This window comes from Delphinapterus leucas, chromosome 19 (genome assembly GCF_059928025.1).
Source record: "Delphinapterus leucas isolate spDelLeu-1000000601 "Yukka" chromosome 19, BTC_Dleu_Yukka2, whole genome shotgun sequence".
NCBI classification, from domain to species: domain Eukaryota; kingdom Metazoa; phylum Chordata; class Mammalia; order Artiodactyla; family Monodontidae; genus Delphinapterus; species Delphinapterus leucas.
In genome coordinates this window covers 44,419,372-44,440,859 of record NC_143147.1, presented here as the reverse complement: position 1 = coordinate 44,440,859, position 21,488 = coordinate 44,419,372, and the positions used below count along the sequence as shown (strand labels likewise).

The 21,488-nt window shown below is 40.5% G+C and overlaps 1 protein-coding gene across 1 annotated transcript in view; it reads left to right on the top strand.

The window, feature by feature from the left end:
- LOC111163701 (tumor-associated calcium signal transducer 2-like) overlaps positions 1-19,159 on the top strand; it is a 39,241-nt gene extending 20,082 nt beyond the window's left edge. The window contains 2 exon segments of the mRNA XM_089901820.1: positions 17,333-17,998; positions 18,001-19,159. Of these exon segments, the coding sequence (XP_089757946.1) occupies positions 17,333-17,998; positions 18,001-18,431 (1,097 nt within the window). The 3' untranslated portion in view covers positions 18,432-19,159.
- The last annotated feature ends 2,329 nt before the right edge of the window (positions 19,160-21,488 follow it).

Genomic DNA, 21,488 nt, shown 5'->3' with positions numbered 1-21,488 from the left:
TGAGAAATGTAACTTAAAATCACAATAAGAGAGACTTTTGTCATCACTAAGATGACAGTAAAGATTCTTTTTACAAAAGGCATAAACTCACAAGGATAAAGAGAAAAGAAAAGGAGACTACAGCAAATTTTGGAAATTTTGGAAGCTGGAAAGCAAATAATTGAGAGATAACTGACTCAGTAAACCTAAGAAAGCTGAATCCCAATCCAGAAGTGGAGAAAGCTGGGAAGTAACCCATGTTATTCTACCAAGTAATTCAAACAATGAGGATGAGTGAAAATGGAGTGAAATATATCTAGATCAGATGGAAATCTTTCAAAAGCCAATAGGTTCCCAGAATTTTTCCCCTTGCTTCGTTCAGCCGGGACTTTGAAGAGAATAAAAGAGAGAGTCTCTGGAAAAACAAACAACAGACAAAGCTGAGGGCAGGTTATTATATGGAGAACAAGAGGATTAAGTGCATGTTCATATACCAAATGCTGGTGAAGTGAAGGAAGCGTTTACCCTCCAGGAAGGAGATTGGGCAATGCTTCCCTAGGGATTCTGACTAGTCCAAGAGAAAAAGCTTAACACTTCTGACATCAGGGGTTCACCCAAGGAAATGGCACAGCCAGGTAAATCTACAGTGAGCCCCATAACTGGCAAGCCCTACTCTCAAGTTCAGAGCTTTCAATCAGTTTTTAAGTTGCCCATATTTAAATATTAGAGAGCATCCAAGAATCACCAGACTCCTAAGGAAGACCTCTAGCATGAACAATAGAGACCAAAACAAACAGGGAAAAGCAACCTGGAGAAAACAGATTCTATTCAGGAAAAGGAAGCTAAAAGCAAATAAACAAACAAAATATAAACAAATGAAAAAGACTACAATGATTATTCTTAAGAGGTAAGAGTCGATAGTACATCCATAAAACAAGAGCAGGAAACTGTAAAAGGAACATTCAGACAATTTAAAAAAACAAAAAATTAGAAATTTTAAATATATACGATAACATCAAAGGAAAACTTAATGAATGTGTTGGAAAATAAAGTTGAAAAAATTCCCAGAAAGTTGAATAAAAAGACAAAGGAAAAAAACATAGAAGAGAAAATAAAATAAGAGGAGCAATCCAGGAGGTCTAATATCTGAGTAATGGGAGCTCCAGAAAGAGAGAACAGAGAAAACAAAAGAGAGGAAGTTCTCAGATAAACAATCCAAGAAAAATTTCTTAGCAGTAAAACATGACTTTCCAGATGGAAAGGGCCCACCAAGTATCTAGCATATTAATGAAAACAGATCCATCCACACAGACGTATTATCAAACACATAAAAACACAGAATGGATTCAAACAAACTGCAGAAAAGTAGTTACTTCTGAAGGATGAGAGGTGAAGAATAGGAGTGGGGAGGGATGCAGAGTGGGTTGCAACCAAATCTGTAAACTTTATTCAAAAAAAAAACTGAATAGGGCAAAATGTTAACATTTATTAAATATAAGTGGTGATATATGAATATCTGTAATAATCTCTGGACTGTTCTGTATATATTTTATAATTAAAATATAAATGCAATGGGGCTCAGGAAAATATATAAGAATAATCATAAAAGCCTTATTCACAACAGCTAAAAACTGGGAAAAAAAAAATCAAATGTCCATCACAGGAAAGTGGATAAGTCATGGTATATTCATACAATGGAGTGGTATTCAATAAAAAAAAGGAATGAATTACTGATACATGAACAATGTGAATGAATCTCAAAAACATGTTCAACAAAAGGAGGCAGATACAAAAATGTGTGGCATCTGGCAACAGGCAAAATGAAACTAGGGTGATAGAAGTCACAATTGCCTAGCAAGGAGAAGAGGAAGACTGAGGGGGTTGAATGGAGAGGAGCAAGAGGGAACTTTCTGGGGTGATATAGCTGTTCCTTACCTAGTTTTGAGTGGAGGTTACATAAGTGTATACAATTATCAAAACTCACTGAACTGAACATTAAGATCTGCATTTTATTGTCTGTAAATTATATTTCAATAATGAATGAATGAATGAATCAATCAATCAATGAATTGAAAAGGAAAGGTGGCAAAAGGGAACTTCAAAATTATGTTTTGGATAGAAGCTCATATCACTCTGTGACCCTGTGGTGTCCATAATGTAAATCCCCACTCTGGGGTGGAAGAGCCAATGTTCATAGATGATCTAGGTCTCTTTCGTATTTTCATCCTTTTATCTGCTCCAGAGTCCACGTGCAGTGGTACCAGAGTGATGGTCTGCTTCAGAACTCTGGGCAGAGCTAGGCAAACTGATTCTATTAAACTACACAAAAGTTAGAAAGAAAATTCACAGAACTCAGACCTCATCTTGGCCAACCTCCATCTGATCCATGAATGTCCCACCCAACATCCCTGACAAAGGGTAAGCCAGTCTAATGCTTGACCCTCTGCAGAGGCAAAAAGCTCCCTCCTTCCCAATAATAATAATAACAACAACAACTGCCCTTTACTGAGTGCTAACTGTGCCCTGCACTGTTCTAAGCCCTTTGCATGTATTGACCCAAATCAGCTCCTTCCAAATTTGGCCAGCCCTTCAGAAGAAGGTTCAGACAGGACTCCAAAATGTCCCTCCGATCCTCACAGGTCTCTTAACTAAGGGGGAATGAGAATTTTCATCTTGGAATGGGTTGCCCATGGAGATTATAAGAGAAGAGTCAGTATTCATTGTGTTATGTGTTTATCACCATAAACACAGTCTATGCTGGCCTCTGAAGAAATAGCAGTAGTAATAGTTAACATTTATTGAAGCATATCCTCACTTTACATGCATTTACCTCACTTAATCCACATAACAACCCTGTTTTTCTACAGATGAGCAACTTGCTGCTTTGAAAGATTAAGTAATAATCCTAAGGTCCCAGAGCTAGTAGCCAGCATTCTAGCTCAGGCTGTCTGACCCAGAAGCTGAGCTGTTAACCAGTCTGCCCAAGTTTTCAAAGTTAATATGTTTCTGAGAAGAGTGTCATGGAAAAATCTCTGGACCAGGAGGGAGAAGACCTGAGCTCTACTCCCTCCTCTACTCCTTTCTCTGTGAGTTTGAGCAAACTGCTTTCCTCATTTCCATAAGTCTGAAACAAGATGAAACTAGATGACCCCTAAAGCCCAGGCCTAACTCTAATCATTTATGATCCAAGCTAAAAGTGTCTATAATCCTTTCCCATCTTATGAATGTGCCCAGCATAACATTTCCTGGGGCATCCAATTAACATACAGAGATAGTGATGATGGAGAAGAAGAAGAAGAAGAAGGAGAAGGAGAAGGAGAAGAAGAAGAATGAGAAGAAAAAGAAAAAAAGAATGAGAAGGTAAAGGAAGGAGAAGAAGAAAAAGAAGAGGAGGAAGAAGAAATGCATGAATGAATGAATGAGTGAAGTGGAACCTTCAGCCCTCTGCAGAAGGCTGTCCCTGGTCAGCTATCCCTAGAAAAGGAAAGAAGGTTCTTGTCTCACTTGCTTTTCACCAGTTGGCCTCAAATCTCGGGGCATAAAATAATAAAGCCAGCTCCAACCCCAGCGCTTTCCCTCAAGGCCCAGCTGTAGGCTAGAAGCAGAAAGTGAATATGTGAAGAGTGGCCAATTAGTTCCCTGAGTGCCCTCCTGACCTCTGACCCCTGCTGGGCCACCCCATCCATTAGCTGTCCTCTTCCCCCTCCACCCTCCTCTCTCTCAGTTTGAATCGCTGTCCCGCCATTCTCTTTCAGCAAAGAAACATGCTCAGGCATTCAGCCAGCCACTGCCACTTTCTGTTCTTTTGTCTCCTCCCTCTGTTGCCCTTGTTGCTAACCTGGTCACCACTACTTGACCCTACAGCTGGGCTCTCTCCCCTTCCTGGGGTGGGGAGGGGGCAGTAACCGGAGGCAGGGCTTGCTGGGAAGAAGAAGGCGAGCTCTTGCTTTTCCTTTCACTTGGGTTTCATTCCACAAACTTGAATTTTAGTCCTACTCCTCAATGCAAGAAAGTCCCTGTAATGCTTTCTCTGGGCTGATGATTTCTTTCAAAGGCAAGCATTTTGAAAAGTCCATGTGGGCGAAGGCAGTAGTATGTTCCTTTGAGATGTTGGCTATTCGGGGGGGGGAAAGGCTAGTTCAAGATTATGGGTGTGTGAGTACATATCTGTGAAAAACTACAAACCAATCATCAAAACAGGAAAACAAACTACTTTATTGCACTTGGAAAAAATCTGCCAAGTGTTGATTACATCCACTAACTCTTTAGAATTCTAGCTCACAGAGCAAAGGAGCTGGTGAGTGAGTTTATTTGAAAAGTGTAAGCACTTGGGATTCAGAGCCATTAAATCCAGGTCCTGCCACTTGCCAATTACACACATCATCTCAGTTAATCCTCATAATAAGCGTGAAGTAGATATTATTAGCAATTATCTCCATTTTACAAATAGAGAAAAGAAGGCTAAGAGAAATCAAATTATTTGTTCAGGATTGTATACATGATAAATGTCAGAAAAGGAATGTGAATGAGGTCTATATGACTCCAGAGTTTTTAAAAGCTATGCCGTATTTCCTCCAAGTTATAATGTACCTAAGTTATTAAATCTTAATGAGCTTCGGTTTCCTCACCTGTAAAACAATCACCTGTAAAGCACCTAATAGTAATGACTAACCACTCCTGAATGCTTTCTATATGCCAGGCATTTTCTAAATGCCAGCATACCTTATCTCACTAAATTCTCACAAAGTCCTAATGAATAGGAACTATTTTTATCCCCATTTTACAAGAGAAACTGAGGCTTAGCGGTGTGAAGAAACTAACCCAGATCACACACGGCTATTAAGTAGTGGAGCTAGGATTCTGATTTGAGCCTGTTCAGCTCCAGAGCCCATGCTCTTTCCACTTTCCACTCTGGGACAGCTGCCTCAAAAGGGCCTACTGAGAAAGATACAGTGTATACACAAGAGGGTTCCAGGAATGTAGGGAAAGCTGAGGGTGACAGGGACAGCTTTATGGAGAATGTACAGGAAATTCACTAGATGGAAATTCACTTTAATGCCAGAAAGGCTCAGAAATACATCTGTTTCATAAAGTGAAGTACATACCTAATTAGGTACCAGTGTTTACGCTGAAGGAGAGAGCAGAGTCCTTGTCATAACCATGTCCACTAAATAGTAAGGCAGGTGCTGTGTCTTACTCATCTTGGTCCTACTTCCCCCCTCCCGCCCCCTCCCACTTCAACAGCATCTAGAATGGTGCCTTGCACCTAGTAGGTACTCACTTGATAGATATTTACTAAATGAATAAGTGAATGATACCTCAGGAAGGACTTGGTTGGGGGTAAACAGCTTTCCTGGTCTGGGGCTCCTGCAGCCCTGCAGCTGGAAGACCCTATTCTGTCTCATCTTTCTCCCTGTAGCTCCCTGGCAAGCCCACAGGCTGCATGATAGGGGGCCCACCCTACCAGAGATGATTTATGGTTCTTTGTTATACAGACCCTTTCACATTCCTCCCCCATCTTCTTTTTGCAATTAATCATGATATTTAAATCAAACTTTGGGTAGTGAACTATGGCTCACAGTCTTGAAGACAATTGTTCAGGACACGCAGACAACATACCTAGTATTGAGATCTATAAAAAAGGCCACCTCTCCACTGGGATTATCTTAGAGTCCCCTGCTTTTCCCCAGGACCCAAGGAAATGCCTTTATTTCTACCTTAAAGAATGCCAGGTACTCAGCCTGAACAGTGAAAAGGAAGGGAGCAACAGGGAGCTCCTAGTTGGCTATGGGAGGCATTGCTTGGGAATTTCTCCATAATCAAAATAGTAGAGTCCCCAAGGAAGGTATTTCAGTCTGGGCTGCAGGATACCTTTGCAGAGATAACTAAGGTTATCTTCCTCAGTGCTCCGGGAACCCCAGCTTCGTTGAGTCAATCTGCCGTCAAAATGATGATGTGAAGTGAAGTGAAACTTTCTTGGTTCTTCATGCTATTACTATAAACTGAAGTTACACTAATCAAAATAAACCCTTTATCGTGGCCATTAGAGTAAAACAGGAGTAAGCAGTTCCTTCCATCTGTCATTAAGTCTATTTTCATCACATCACTCACAGGATACTCTGGCATTATCTTGACTATGTCAATATAGTCAATAGAATTGAGACTTAAATTCTTGGGCAAAAATCACACACACTCTCATACAAAATCTTGTACAAATGGGCACTTTTTGATTTCATTTATTGATTGTTACATATCATCACCTTATTGTGAAAAGAACTATGGCCGTTAGGTACTAACGTGCCATCCACGATTTTTTAACTTGATTTTTTACAACCCAGATGAGTAGGTGATGCCTTCTCATTTCTTACTGCATGATGCTAAATAAACTCACTGCTTCTCTCTGTGCTTCATTTCCCCTCTGTTGACAATTAGGAGATGAATATTTTGCTGTCTATCCTCCTAAAAGACAGAAAACTCAAAATGCAATGTAAACAACAGAGATATTTCATAAACTAATGTGTTCAAAAACAGTTTGGCATACATTTTAATTTCAGTGAACCACATCATACTTTAGATGTACCAAGGAATCTTGAATAATACTCTTTTGTAAAATAATCAAGCCCCTTGTACACTGGTTTAAAACATTCAAGTTTTCAAGTAATAAATTTGCTTAAAAGAGAGGTTCAGTTAAACTTGCCAAGTTCCTTGCGTTCACTGTATGCACTTGGTGGTATAAAATATTTTTATTACATATATTATCAGCCAAAACATTTATTGTGTACTGTCCTTCCCACTCCTTAAATGCCAGCATCTACCTTTGACCTATATAATGTGAACATTTTATTGTTCATTCCAGATGATTCTGTTTCTGTTTTGTTATCTGCAAAATAGAAGTCTGTGCTGTATAATATATAAAAATATTGAATCACTATGTTGTACACTTGAAACTAATAAAATATTGTAAGTCAACTATACTTGAATAAAATTTTTTAAAAAGTAATCTATCCCAAAGCAATCAGGTAAAACAAAAGACATGCATTGAAAAGATACATGGAGAACAAGATTTTTTTTAATATTAACTCTTTCTACAATTTGTTAATGTTCACACTATTCTGATTTTGATTTTCCCCCAAGAATTTTGTCCCCCAGACTGAATAATAATTCTATATGAGCTGTACAGTTCTCAAACTGTGCCCCAAGGCACCACAAGGTGCCGCAGCAGCAAGCCTATGGGAGAACATAGAATATTTTTTAAAGCTTCAAGAGCGACACAGTGACACTCAACATCTGTCAGAATGCATGTGAACTTCTAGTACAGAGTAAATCATGGTTTCAGCATCAGACCATTATCCTTTTGATGTTACGTCTTTGAGAAGCTGGGTTTTCTGCAGTTGTGATGAAAAGCAAGTACTGCGTGAATATTGGTGTGGAACAGAAAATGAGTGTGGCCGTGTCTGATCTGAGCTCATGGTTTGAGAAGTACAGACCTCAACAGGCTCATCCATCCCATTAGCAAGTAATCGTGATTATTTTACAAGAAAATAAGAATATATTTTCTCTTTCAATTCATAAGTACTTTTAATGGCTACTAAATTGTGAAATCATAAATAGATGTTAAGAGATTTGGCTCTAACAACTCAATAAATTGAATTATTACGTTATTTCTTTTGGCCTGAGTTGCCGTGAAAAAACTACGGAAGACACTAAGAGCACAGTTAATCAAGAAAGTTTGAGAACCTTGGTTTTTTCAACTGTAAACTGAGTCTAATAATAGTATCTACTGCCCAGGGTTGCGGTGAGATTAAATGGGTTAATGTACGAACGATATTTAGAATACTATCTGGCAAGTCGTTGCAGTAGTAGTATTTGTTACCTGGGACGGTTTTCAATCTTTCTATGTGATAGAAAAAAAACAACAGTTTAGGAGTGTGTCTCTGCGTCAGTAACATCAAAGATTTATAACTGCCGTCATAATCAGAAATTTCTATTAAATTAACTATCTGGGAAGAGAACAGAAATTACTCCATTTAAAAGTTTTTTATTTCTTTGATCTTTATGTCTCCTGGCATTTAAATTTTCATCCAATTATGTTTTTTTACCAACTAGAAACAGAATTTGTCTCTGCTACATACTAGAGAGCCTTTTATTTTATTTATTTTTGAATGTCACATTGATTTTTATTTCAGTTAATTACCTATGTTTTAGTGTGCTTTTCTTTTTATATATAGAGTATTTTGAGTGAGTAATAGTGTTTAAATGGTTATAGAACTCTCTTGCTCAGTTTTAAGTACAGAAAAGCTTCATTTTTAATTAGGTATATATTTCGTTATTTTATTCTATTTTTATTGAAGTATAGTTGATTTCCAGTGTTGTGTTAGCTTCAGGTATACAACAAAATGATTCAGTTATACATGCATAGTTTTTTAAATTGCTATCAAAAACCCTTTTTCAACAGGTTTACATCTTTTCAAAAAGAATTTTTGAAAAAATTTTGTTCAAGGAAACATCTAATAAGGTTTTTGCCCTCCTGCCACCTCCTACTTCCCAACAATGACTTTCCATACACCATTTTGCCAAGGAGGCAGGCAGAATTAACTTGCTATACATTGATTACAACCTTTGTTTTGCTATAGCCTAGCAAACTCCTCAGAAAGGCTTTAATAAGCTTTTCTTTTTAACTTTTTATTTTTATGTAATCTCAGACTTACAGAAAAGTTGTAAAAATAGTACCAAAAATTCCCGTATACATCTCACCAAGATTTCCCAAATATCGAGATTTTACCCCATTTGCTTTATCATTTACTTTGATCCTTTTGTTAACATGGCGCCTGCCGATTTCTCCACTATACATTTACTACTTTTCTCTTTGTAATTAATAATATCTTGTGAGAGGACTTCCCTGGTGGTCCAGTGGTTAAGACTCCACACTCCCAATGTAGGGGGCACGGGTTCGATCCCTGGCTAGGGAACTAAGATCCCACACACCGTGGGGCAACTGAGCCCACGCGCCTCGACAAAGAGCCTGAGCGCTGCTACGAAAGATCCTGCAACTAAGACATGATGCAGCCATAAATAAGTAAATAGATAATTAAAATAATAATAATGATATCTTGTGAGAACATGCTTTGCAGCTATGTAAATATCCTGTTCATCCAGATTTCACCTACTCATTCTACCATCCATTGATTATTCAATTATTACTATGATGGTTGCCAAATAGTGACTTTTCTAATTCCATCATTCCTTCTAAATTTATTAGCTGACATTCTATTGAGACTCACTTTCCCTTCCCCCACATTATTTACTCTTTCATTTATTTATATGCCTATGTGTTCTTATTTTACTCGGTGGGTTGTAATACATGACTATCAGTATTTATTTTTATGTTTAATTGTCCCAGATTTGGCTGGTACTAATCCCTTCAGTACAGCTCTTTTTGTCATTCTGACCTGTCCTACCATTCTTTGAGCATTTCCTAATTTACTAACTTAATACGATGTTCAAGGTTCATCTTGTTCTTTCCCAGCTCTAGCTCTAGAATCCGCCAGTCCTCCAAGGGGCCCTGGCCCCATTTAGCAGCAAACAGAGTTTAGAAACCAAATTGCTCCTGGGGTGTCATTGCTTCTGGGCTTTCTCAGTGGACAGGGCTGTCATGTCCAATTCTAATCCAATACTATAGAATTCATTCTACTCTTCTCTCTTTCCATATTTGTAACTCTCTTTTCTCTCAGTGAGAAAATTGAATCTCATTGTTTATAATATATTTTATACATTTACTTCTTCACCCAATCTCAGATTACACAGAAAGTAGTTTTAGAATTGCTATCAAAACGAAACAAAACCCAACCACTGCAAAAAAAACAAACCAATTTCATTTTAACATTCATTTACAGTTCATTTTTTCTTTAGTCTGAGAGTATATAGCAAAAAATATCATATTCTAAAGTTACTTGGTTTGAGTTAGTTTTCCCTCCCACACAAAAACATGTGCTTTTCAATGTGTTTATATTATTCATTTAAAACCATTAGGTTGATTTGTTTGTGCTCCATTTTCAGGCTTTCCCCCTATTTGTGTGTGTGTGTGTGTGTGTGTGTGTGTGTGTTTTACTTAATATATGAATTATTAACATGGATCCAAAAGACAGAACTATATAAAAAGGAGTATTCAAGAGAAATGTCACTTTCTACCTTCTACTTACTCTTTCAACTCATCCCCAACCACCTCCTGTAAGTAACAGTAATCTCATTAATTTCTGGTTTATCCTTCCTGGTTTGCTTTTTGGTCAAAATGCAGGCACTTGTGTATTTTTCTCACTTCCCTTTTTTTCTTACACAAAAGGTAGCATACTACAGATACTCTTTTGTACTTTGCTTTTTTTCACTAAACAGTATATCCTAGAAATTATTCCTTATCAGTTTGCAAATGTCTTCTTCATTCTTTTTTACAGATGTGTAGTGCTCGATTATGTGCTTGTACTATAGTTTATTCAACATCTCTCCTCTACATGGGCATTTAGGTTGTGTCCCTTATTTTGCAAATACAAACAGTGCTGCAATAATTAACCTCGTGCATATGTACTTTCATATTGTTGGAGGTGTATATTTAGGGTAACTTCTTAGAAGTAGAATTACTGGGCCCAAAGTGAACACTTTTGAAGTTTTTTAGATGCCTAATAAGGTTTTAATATAGAGATTTAAAATAGATCTGTGATAATATTTATTACATATTTGTTTACATAGGTATTTTGTTTTAGATTTTGAGTTACCAGACTTTCATATCTTAACAAATGTGTTCTGGTAATTATAAGCAATCGAATAACAAAATTCTTCCTAAGTAGTTTTAGATTTTGCATGTATTTATTTAATTAGATTTTAGCTCTGAGAGTAATGATGTGCAAAAATAATGGGGTGGGGGAGGAATCCCTTAGATCTGAAAAACAATACTTATATAAGGATGGATCACATTCTGCCTGTGGGAATGATCAGGGACATAATATTTTTACATCTCTAAGGAGGAGGTATTTCCTCCCAACAGAGTTGATGATCTGAAGTCACTGGAAACATGATGAATAGTAAAAGGAGCTGGTCTGCTGGTGCTACAGGGCTGGTTAATTATACTGTAAATCATGCGAACACCGACATGTTGAACAAAAAGCTTCTCTAGACATCTTTTCCTTCTCACTAAAAGAACAGATCTTTAAAGAAATAGACAGATTGGTAATTCTCTTAGACTGAGGATGTACAAAAATGCTGGCATTTAGCCCTAGAGAGACAGAGAAGCTATTTATGGCTTTGAAGTCTGTAAGGCATTTAAAAAATGCTTTGTAAATATGCTTTGACACTCTTGATTAAGCATTGGAGGAGTAAGGACAACTAACTCCCATCTCTACCGTCTATAATCAGTATAATAACATTATTCTGGAGTTTTATTATTTGTGTCTTTCATTTGGGAGTCTTCCTTTATATAGAGTCCAGGATTCATCAATAATTCTCTACCCCTTAGAAAGGTAACTATTTCATTTGGAAACCTTTGTGGGCTTTGGGCTTTCACAGATGGAGATCAAAGATAGAAATTAGTCCTCTGCTCCACTGCTGACCAATCCTGTCAACAGAACCTCCCTGTCCCCTTGTTTTTTCCACTGTAAAAGGAAAAGAATCTCTCTGTGGCACAGATATTGATATTTTACCACATTTGCTTTCTCATTTATACTTTATTGTATTAACATAGCATCTGCAAGATTTCTCCACTGTAAATTTGCTCTTTTTCTCTTTGTAATTAATAAATACCTTGTGGGACATACTTTGTGAATATGTAAATATCCTGTTTCTTATAGGTGGTGAAGAGTTTCAGGAAGAGGCCTCAAATTCACAATAGGGGTCCTCACTAGATCTCCCTAAATACAGTATTATTTAAACCACCTCAATCCAAACAGTCTATACCCAAAGGAAACCACAAAGTTTCATTTGTTACTGCTTTAATTTTGGCATCAATAATACGAGGCCATGCAGCCTTGCTTAAAGACCTCAAATTTTGGAATCATACAGATTGAGTTCAAAATACAGCATGGATACTTACTACCTGGATGACTTGAGAGGCAAGTGACTTAATGTCTTTGAGCTTCAGCTTCTTCCTCAGAAAAACGAGAATAATTATCAATTGCACGGAGCTGGTATGAGAGTTCAGTGAGCTCATATAATATGAAAGGCACTCTGAACTGTATGTGGCACACAGTAGGTACCAATAAATGGTAGCTATTAATAAATAATAATGAGGGTATTATTTTGGTTAGTTTTGAACCCCGGTGAAATTTCTTTTTTTGGATGGAGACCTGCTGCCATATCATACCCTGTACTGTTGATCCAGCCTTAGGTCAGAGCGGATTTAAAAACAAAAGGATATCCTTCCCTGTAAATTCTCCCCAGGTAGTTTAATTGTGTGGCCTATGGACCCAGAGTTTATGCCAACTCTTTACTTCAGAGTGGACTGTCCACTTAAGAGTTTAGTAAGGTGATTCCAGAGCCCTTTATTCCGACAAGACTGGAGTGCCACCGTGAGGTCAGCTTTGGTTCTGGCAATGTTTACTTGAATTCTGTCCTGATTACGAGCATATTTGAGTGGTTACATTTATATTGCGTTAAACTTCCATTAAAGCCTGAAAAGAACATGTTATACTTTTGACTCTTAACATTTTGTACATTGGACTCTTGATGGCAAAACAGAAATGTACAAAAAGTGTAAGAATCTGGATTCCTTAAGTACCTGCTTTGGATTTCTAAAGTACAAGACTATGGGTAAGGCTTGAGAATTTGATATTGAAAACTTAGCCCCAGGGAAAGTGAGATTTTTGTCTGTGTGAATGGCTGCTGTGTTTATTATCTATAGCCAATCACTCTCTCCTCAGCTTATTTTTAATTAAGACCCTGAAGCTGTGATCTAGAAGTTTCTAGCTCCCTTTGCAAAGAAATAATTCCTATTTCCAAATGGCCATTAGGAACTCCACTCAGGTGTTCCACAGAAATCTCAAACTCAGACCTTCTCAAAATTAAACTTTATTATGTTGTTCTCACACTATCCTAGCCCTCCAATATTCCCCATCCCCATAAACAGAGGCCCCTCACCCAGTCACCAAAGTTTGAGACCTGGGAGCTACCTTAGGCTTCTCTCTCTCCGTCTTCCTACATCTAATCACTAAGGGAGTGCTATCAATGTCACCACCTTAATGTCCTTTAGATCTGCTCCTTTCTCCTCTTCCCTTTTGCTACTGCCTTCTTCCCTCACTAAACTACTACCGTGATATTCTTCTGGTTTCCCTGACTCCAGGCTTGCCTCCCTTCCATGTTGCTGCTAGAGTGATCTTTTAAAATTAAAAAGCTGTTTATATCACTAACTTGACATCCTTTAATGGCTCTCAATGCCTGCAAGATCAAGTCCAAGCTCTTTGGCGTACCCATAAGGTGTACAGGAGCTAGTCCTTACCCACCTGTCTGATTCCACCTCTTGCTGCATCATCCACTTCAGGTTTTGTTGAACCACTAATAGATCCCCAAACACAACAGGCATTTTCTTTTTTTTTTTCTTTATTTTTTGGCTGTGCTAGGTCTTCGTTGCTATGGGTGGGTTTTCTCTAGTTGTGGCGAGCGGGGACTACTCTGTGCTGCGGTGTGCGGGCTTCTCATTGCAGTGGCTTCTCTTGTTGCAGAGCACGGGTTCTAGGCATGCGGGCTTCAGTAGTTGTGGCATGTGGGCTCAGTAGTTGTGGCTCACAGGCTCAGTAGTTGTGGCACACGGGCTTAGTTGCTCCGTGGCATGTGGGATCTTCCCGGAGGACCAGGGCTCAAAGCCATGTCCACTGCATTGGCTGGCAGATTCTTAACCACTGCGCCACCAGGAAGTCCCACAAAAGGCATTTTCATACCCTCTTACATTTGTTGCTACTGTTCCCTTTATTTAAAAGAGACTTGCCCGTCTTGTCTAATTTGCCAACATCTTTTTTTAAGGGTTTGCAAGCTTTATTCCCTCTACAAAACTTTCCTAACTTCCTACAAAGCCCATCCCATCCTACCACCACTGAGCAAACACTCCCTTACCTCCTATAACTTATACAGTGCTTAGGGAATTTTCTTGCTGTTTGAAAACAGACTCTAACAGACTTTAGTCCCTATCCTTAGCAGACTTTAAGCTACTTGAGAGCAAGGACTGTGTCTATCTCTGCATCTCTAAGCCCAAGTCCATGCCGATCACACTGTGAAAACAATGCCAAAGTTTGTTGAATGAGAAGCAGGGAGTGGAGGAGAGAAAGATTTTCAAAAACATACTTTTAGGACATGAAGTGATCACTCTGTCCATAACAACAAGATATCCCAACCAGCTCCCACTGCAGCTTTATACAGTTCTCACTTGCTACAGTTGAGAAACCATGTGTGTCTACCAGTCAGACCATACTGGTTTTTGGAGAAATTCCACTTATACAGAACCATGATTCCATTTCCTCACCGCTTTTATGGACGATGGTTTTTAATTGTTTTGCTTTGTTTTCTTCCCAAGAGGAAATGGTCCCTTAATGAGTCAGCTGGACATTGTCAAGGTAGAAAATGATATCAGTCTGACAGTTTCATTTGACTTTATTCGCTCATTCAGCCAAAATTTATTACAAAGCACCAAGCAAAAGATATAGGTCCTTTCCTAAATCCACAAGGTTGGCAGTTTCAGGAATCTTTGTCTATTTTATTTCACTTCATTAATTCAACAAGATTTATTGACCGCTTAACTATGAAACAGTATCCATGCTAGGTCAACATAATATGAAGATAAATGAGATACAGGCCCAGCCCTCAAAAAGCTTAAAGTCTGGTATGTGACAGATGTGGAAAACAAAATTACAATGCAACAGGAAAAGAGCTAAAATAGAGGCATTTACAAAGTGGCATGAAAACTCAAAGAAAGAAGAGGGACTATGTCAAGGAGGGGACATTCAGGGTAAGCTTCAGAGGAGACAACATATAAACTGAATTTTTTTTAAATAAATTTATTTATTTTTGACTGCATTGGGTCTTCGTTGCTGTATGCAGCTTTCTTTAGTTGCGTCGAGCAGGGGCTGCTCTTCCTTGCGGTGCATGGGCTTCTCATTGCAGTGGCTTCTCTTGTTGCAGAGCCAGGGTCTAGGCGCGTGGGCTTCAGTAGTTGTGGCATGAAGACTCAGTAGTTGCGGCTCGCGGGCTCTAGAGTACAGGCTCAGTAGTTGTGGCTCACAGGCTTAGCTGCCCCACAGCATGTGGGATCTTCCCAGACCAGGGCTCAAACCCGTGTCCCCTGCATTGGCAGGCGGGTTCTTAACCACTGTGCCACCAGGGAAGCCCCTGAATTTTTTGTTGTTGTTGTTGAAGTATAGTTGATTTACAATGTTTCAGGTGTACAGTAAAGTGATTCAGTTATACATATATATATTCTCTTTCAGATTCATTTCCATTATAAGTTATTACAAGATATCAAATATAGTTCCCTGTGCTCTACAGTAGGTCCTTGTTGTTTACCTATTTTATATATAGTACGGTGTATTTGTTAATCCCAAATTCCCAATTTATCTGCCCCCCCCTTACCCTTTTGGTAACCATAAGTCATATAAACTGAATTTCAAAGAATATAAGGCATTTTCCAGAGAGGAAAAAGAGAGAGGACATTCCAAGAAGAAAAAAAAAATGTACAAAGGTTCAGAGTTAGAAGAAGCAAAGGGAAAATCAGATGATAAAATTAAAGCTTACAGAGGATAAGTAACTTGCCTAAGATCACACAACTGCTAAGTAAAAGGGTTGGGGGCAGTTGAACTCAAGCTGAAGTTATTTATGGGAGTGTGTCATGTGTCCTGAGAGAGTTGAGAATCCCTGCTAAGGGTCTGGCGTACAAGTCACAGGAGTTTGGACTACACTCAGTAGACAGTGGAAAATCATGAGAAATTTTTAAGCAGAGAAGCAACATAGTCTCATTTGGGCTTTGGAAAGATAATTCTAGCAGTGATTCTTAATCCTGAGTGCAATTAGATTCACTTGAGAAGCTTTCAAAAATTACAGGCCAGAAAGCTCCTCCAGAACAATGAAACCAGGATTTCTGGGGGTTGGACCAAGTTTTCTTTTGTTTTTTAAGTTTCTCAGAGGATTCTAAAGTGCTGTTAAGGCCAAGAACTATTGCTCTAGGAGAATGGACTGCAAGAGAGAAAAGGACTAATATTTATTAAGAACCTACTGTGTTTGAGATTTTGTTCCAAAAGCTTTATACAATAACACACACATATATATAATACATATTTCTAATATGGATAAATGTAGATAGATAGATAGAATCCTAAGCCAATTCCCACCATTTTGATCTCTGTGTGGGGAACCAGTGTTACTCCTAGCCTTCAAGGTAGGATTATAGGATATTGTAATCCTATAATCCCCATTTTACCAGTGAGGAAATTGGGGCACAGAACAGTGAAATAACCTGCCTACAATGGTCAAATTATTAAATGATACAACTGGATTCACACATAAGTCTTTCTGACACCCAAAACCCATGCTTTTTCCATTATACACCATTGCCCTATGAGCCCAGCTTAACGCTGATAACAATCCTGCTGTAGGTATCATAATCCTCATTTTACAAATGAGGAAATTAGACCAAGAGAGGTTAATCTGACCAGGTCACAGCTGGCAGGTGGAGAGGCTGGGAGGAATTTAAACTCAGACTTGTTTTACTCTCTAACTATATGCTTATGAAAGTAAAATAGAGCACATATTCAACACTCCATACAATTCTTTCCTCTGAAAGAAGGGAAGCAAGTTGGATTATTAATCTAACCCAGAGTATTATTCTGAATAAGACTGCCATTCCCAGCGATTTTCCCCTTCCTTCTTGGGTTTCAGGAGGTCAAATCTCTGTTGAACTATCAATCCCAGGGGACCTTTTTGAGGCGGGAGAAGGCGCACAAGGAGTTCTTCCATAATCCTCTATCATATTTACCTGAAAATACTTTAACCCCGGCTAAATCCAGCAATACAACTTCTTCACACCCTTATCTAAGTAGCTGAATCATGCTGATTAATTCATTGTTTCCAACTCAAATGAGCATTCACTGCCCATCGGTATTATTGCTTTTTCCCAGTAAGTTCATTTTGCCACTCTTTGAGGATGTTATTTCATATAATTTCTTCCCTCCTCAGCCCTCCAACACTCCCTGACAAAATCTCATCTCACGCCCATCCCATTATTTTCTCCCTTCTCTGTTACATCAACAATTTCCATCTTTTCACTGGACCATTCCTTGCAATTTACAGATATTCCCTAGCACCCATCCTTAAAAACATCAAAAACAAAAAGCAAAACCCCAGACACCTGGAGACCTTCTCAGACAGCGGAGCCCGAGCTCGGAAGAGGCCCCAGCGCTCGCCAGCCCGCGCCCCTTCCGCACTCCTCCGCCCCGCCCCACCGTGGCCCAGGGTCCGGGCCTCGCGCTGCTTTCGCCGTCGCTGCTGCCGCCGCTCCTACTACTGGCGGCGGTGATCGACCAAGCGGCCGCGCAGGACAACTGCACGTGCCCCACCAGCAAGGTGACCGTGTGCGACCGGAGCGGCCCGGGTGGCCGCTGCCTGTGCTGCGTGCTCGGCTCGGGCCTGGAGGTCGACTGCTCCACGCTCACATCCAAGTGCCTGCTGCTCAAGGCGCGCGTGAGCGCCCGGAAGAGCGTCCGCGCCCTGGTACGGCCGAGCGAGCACGCGCTCCTGGACAACGACGGCCTGTTCGACCCGAACTGCGACCAGCAGGGCCGCTTCAAGGCGCGCTAGTGCAACCAGACGTCCGTGTGGTGGTGCGTGAACTCGGTGGGCATGCGCCGCACCGACAAGGGCGACCTGAGCCTGCGCTGCGACGAGCTGGTGCGCACCCACCCCATCCTCATCGACCTGCGCCACCGCCCGGCCGCCCGCGCCTTCAACCCCTCGGACCTGGAGGCCGAGCTGCGACGGCTTTTCCGGGAGCGCGACCGGCTGCACCCAAGTTCGTGGCGGCCGTGCACTACGAGCACCCCACCATCCAGATCGAGCTGCAGCAGCACACGTCGCAGAAGGTCGCCGGCGACGTGGACATCGCCGACGCCGCGGACATCGCCGACGCCACCTACTACTTTGAGAGGGACGTCAAGGGCGAGTCGCTGTTCAGCGGCCACCGCGGCCTCGACGTGCGCGTGCGCGGAGAGCCCCTGCTTTTGGAGCGGACGCTCATCTACCTCGTGGATGAGAAGTTACCCCCAGTTCTCCATGAGCGCCTCACCAGCGGCCTCATCGCCGTCATCGTGGTGGTCGTGGTGGCCCTGGTCGCCGGCGTGACCGTCCTGGTGATCACCAACCGGAGGAAGTCGGGGAAGTACAAGAAGGTGGAGATGAAGGAACTGGGGGAGATGAGAAAGGAACCGAGCTTGTAGATACCGGCGGGGCTGGGGATCGGATTTCAGCAAGGTCCCAGACCCAAGTGAGTCACGCTTCTTGATTCTTGGCCCCAAGGAGTCATTCCTCCTCCCAAATTCCTGCCTCCCCCAGCCGCCACCAAATTTAATAGATCCTGTTCTCAGGATCACCTCTCTTTCTGACTTCTGTCCTGAAGGAAGCATTTCTAAAATTCCTCCCCTTTCGGTCCAACCAGAAACCTGACTCGAGAGTTAAGGGAAGTTTGGCATAGGGTTATGTATAAGAATCAAGTGTCTGTATGACAACCCAGCATCGTTTACATGTGACGCAATCATTGCTGAAGGCTTAAATGCGTTTAGATGGGAAACAGCGCTTTTACTGTCTTGGGTTTAGGTTATTGGATTAGCTCCACTTGTATGGTGGCCTTCCTGATGAGGAGTTCGCTACTTGGGCCCAGTAGTATCCTCATTTACCATCGTTTGTATTAATATTACCGACCACACATGCTTGTCATCAGAAAGAAGCCTGTTTCAGCTGCCTGAAAACATTTTAGATGTCTTTGAGGGCAGACTTTGGCCCAGAAACTCAGCATCTATTCTTCAACTTGCCCTTATTACAGCTGATACTAGCAATATTTCTTTTGTAAAATGTTTGTACATAGGTTGTCTTTGATACTGCTGTTGTGATTTTTAAAAAAACAATGTAATAAAGTATGAAAAAGGCACAAACCAAAAGATGGAGTTTGTGAAAACTTGCTCCAGGTTTATATCAAAAAAAAAAAAAAAAAGCAAAACTCACCTTTGAACCCACATCTGCCTCTAGTTACTACTCTACTTCTCTGCTTTCCTTCTCAGTTAAACCTTTGGAAAGAGTTGGATTCAGGGACTTCCCTGATGGTGCAGTGGTTGAGAATCCACCTGCCAATGCAGGAGACACAGGTTCGGGCCCTGGTCCCGGAAGATCCCACATGCTGTGGAGCAACTAAGCCCGTGCGTCACAACTACTGAGCCTGCACTCTAGAGCCCACGAGCCACAAATACTGAAGCCGGTGCACCTAGAGCCCACGCTCTGCAACAAGAGAAGCCACTGCATTGAGAAGCATGTGCACTGCAACGAAGAGCATGCAGCAACAAAGACCCAACACCGCCAAAAATAAATAAATTTATTAAAAAAAAAAAAGAGTTGGCTTCATCACAGTGTCCCTTTTTCCACCTCTAGTGCTCAATCATCTCCAGCCACCATGCCACTGAAACTGATATTAGGTCACTAGTGACCTCCTTGTTGCCAAATTCAGTGATCTTTTTTCTTCATGCTCAGCCTCTCAACAGCCTTTGAAACATCTGATCACTACCTTTTTGAAACTTTCCTCTGGCTGCCAGGACACCACATTCCTCATCTTCCTACCTCACTGATTGCTTCTCAAACTTTTGTTTTATAGTTATATCCTCCTCTACCCAATCTCTAAATGCTGGTGTGCTCTAAAGGTGAGTTCTGGGTCCCCTTCTCTTCCCTAGTCACACAATGTCTCTAAGTGATCACATTTATGACTGTGCTTTTAGATATGGGTTTGTCACCACTTACATAGGGATTGGGTTCTAAAGTCGGCTCATAAAGAAAAAAAAAAAAACTCATGAAGTGTAATTACTCTTGGAAACTACTTAAATCACCTATAAATTACAGAAGTTGTGGTTTCATACATGTTGATTTTACACATGATTGTGGCCATATTTATGTGCCAAACTGAAGACCAACACTCCATTTCCTAAAAAACTCAGTTGATTATTTTTCCCTTGCCATGTTGAGATAAATTGTTTTTATTGAGCAATAGATGAAAAAGTACTTGGGGCTTTCATTTAGGAGCCACATTTCATGAAAAATACTTATTTTTAAAGAGCAGACACAATTGGAACAGCAAGCTGCTCCCAAAATGAGAGAATTGGGGACTGACTCCATCTGAGGGTACAGCAGACTCACATCTCTCATCTCATCCTCACTCCACACTTACTTTACTTGAGTGTAAAGGAATCACACAATTTAAAGTATTTCTCACACTCTCTGGCTGAATATGTATAACTCAATTTTAATAAGTTAAATGCTTGTTTGGTATGATTCCATTGTACCATTTATATGTTGATGACTCCTAAACTTATTTTTCTAGCCCTGACCTTTTCCCCTCAGCTTCAGATTCATGGAATCAACTACTCACCTGGACATCTCCACTTAAGGTCAACGAGGCAACTTAACATGCCCAAAACATAAAAACTGATTCCACCCCCCATGCCTCAACCTCACACACAAAAAAGCTGTTCTCCTTTCAGTTTTTCCTAGCTCAGTAAATGGCATGCCACCTACCCCGGATTTCAAACAAAAAACCTAGGAGTATTTCCTCCCTTTCCTTCACCTCCACATGAAATTCATCAGGTGAACTTAGACCTACCTCCAAAATATACCCCAAATCTATCCATTTAACTCCATCAGCACAGATACCACCCTGATCCCAGCCACCATCATCATTTCTACTTTGACTGAACTGTTTCCACTCTTACCCTTTCTATGGTCCATCCTCCAAATAGCCAGAGTAATCTTTTGCAAAGCATTCACTCATTCATTCATCAAATATTTATTGAGAGCACACAGGAACTGGGGGTACAGCAGTGAAGCAAATTAGATCTCTGTGCTCCTAGACTTCATTCTAGAAGGGGGAGGCAACTCATAAGTAAATAATTTTGTACAGTACAAATACAATGAAGAAAATAAATACAAAATGTAATAAACTAAGTCATGTTGCACTCTCAGTAAAAAAATTTGAATAGCTTCCTAACATGCTTAGATTAAAATCCAAATTCCTTACCATGACCCTGTTATAAAAGTCTATGAGGGCTTCCCTGGTGGCGCAGTGGTTGAGAGTCTGCCTGCCTATGCAGGGGACACGGGTTCGTGCCCCGGTCTGGGAGGATCCCACATGCCTTGGAGCGGCTGGGCCCGTGAGCCATGGCCGCTGAGCCTGCGCGTCTGGAGCCTGTGCTCCGCAACAGGAGAGGCCACAACAGTGAGAGGCCCAAGTACCGCCAAAA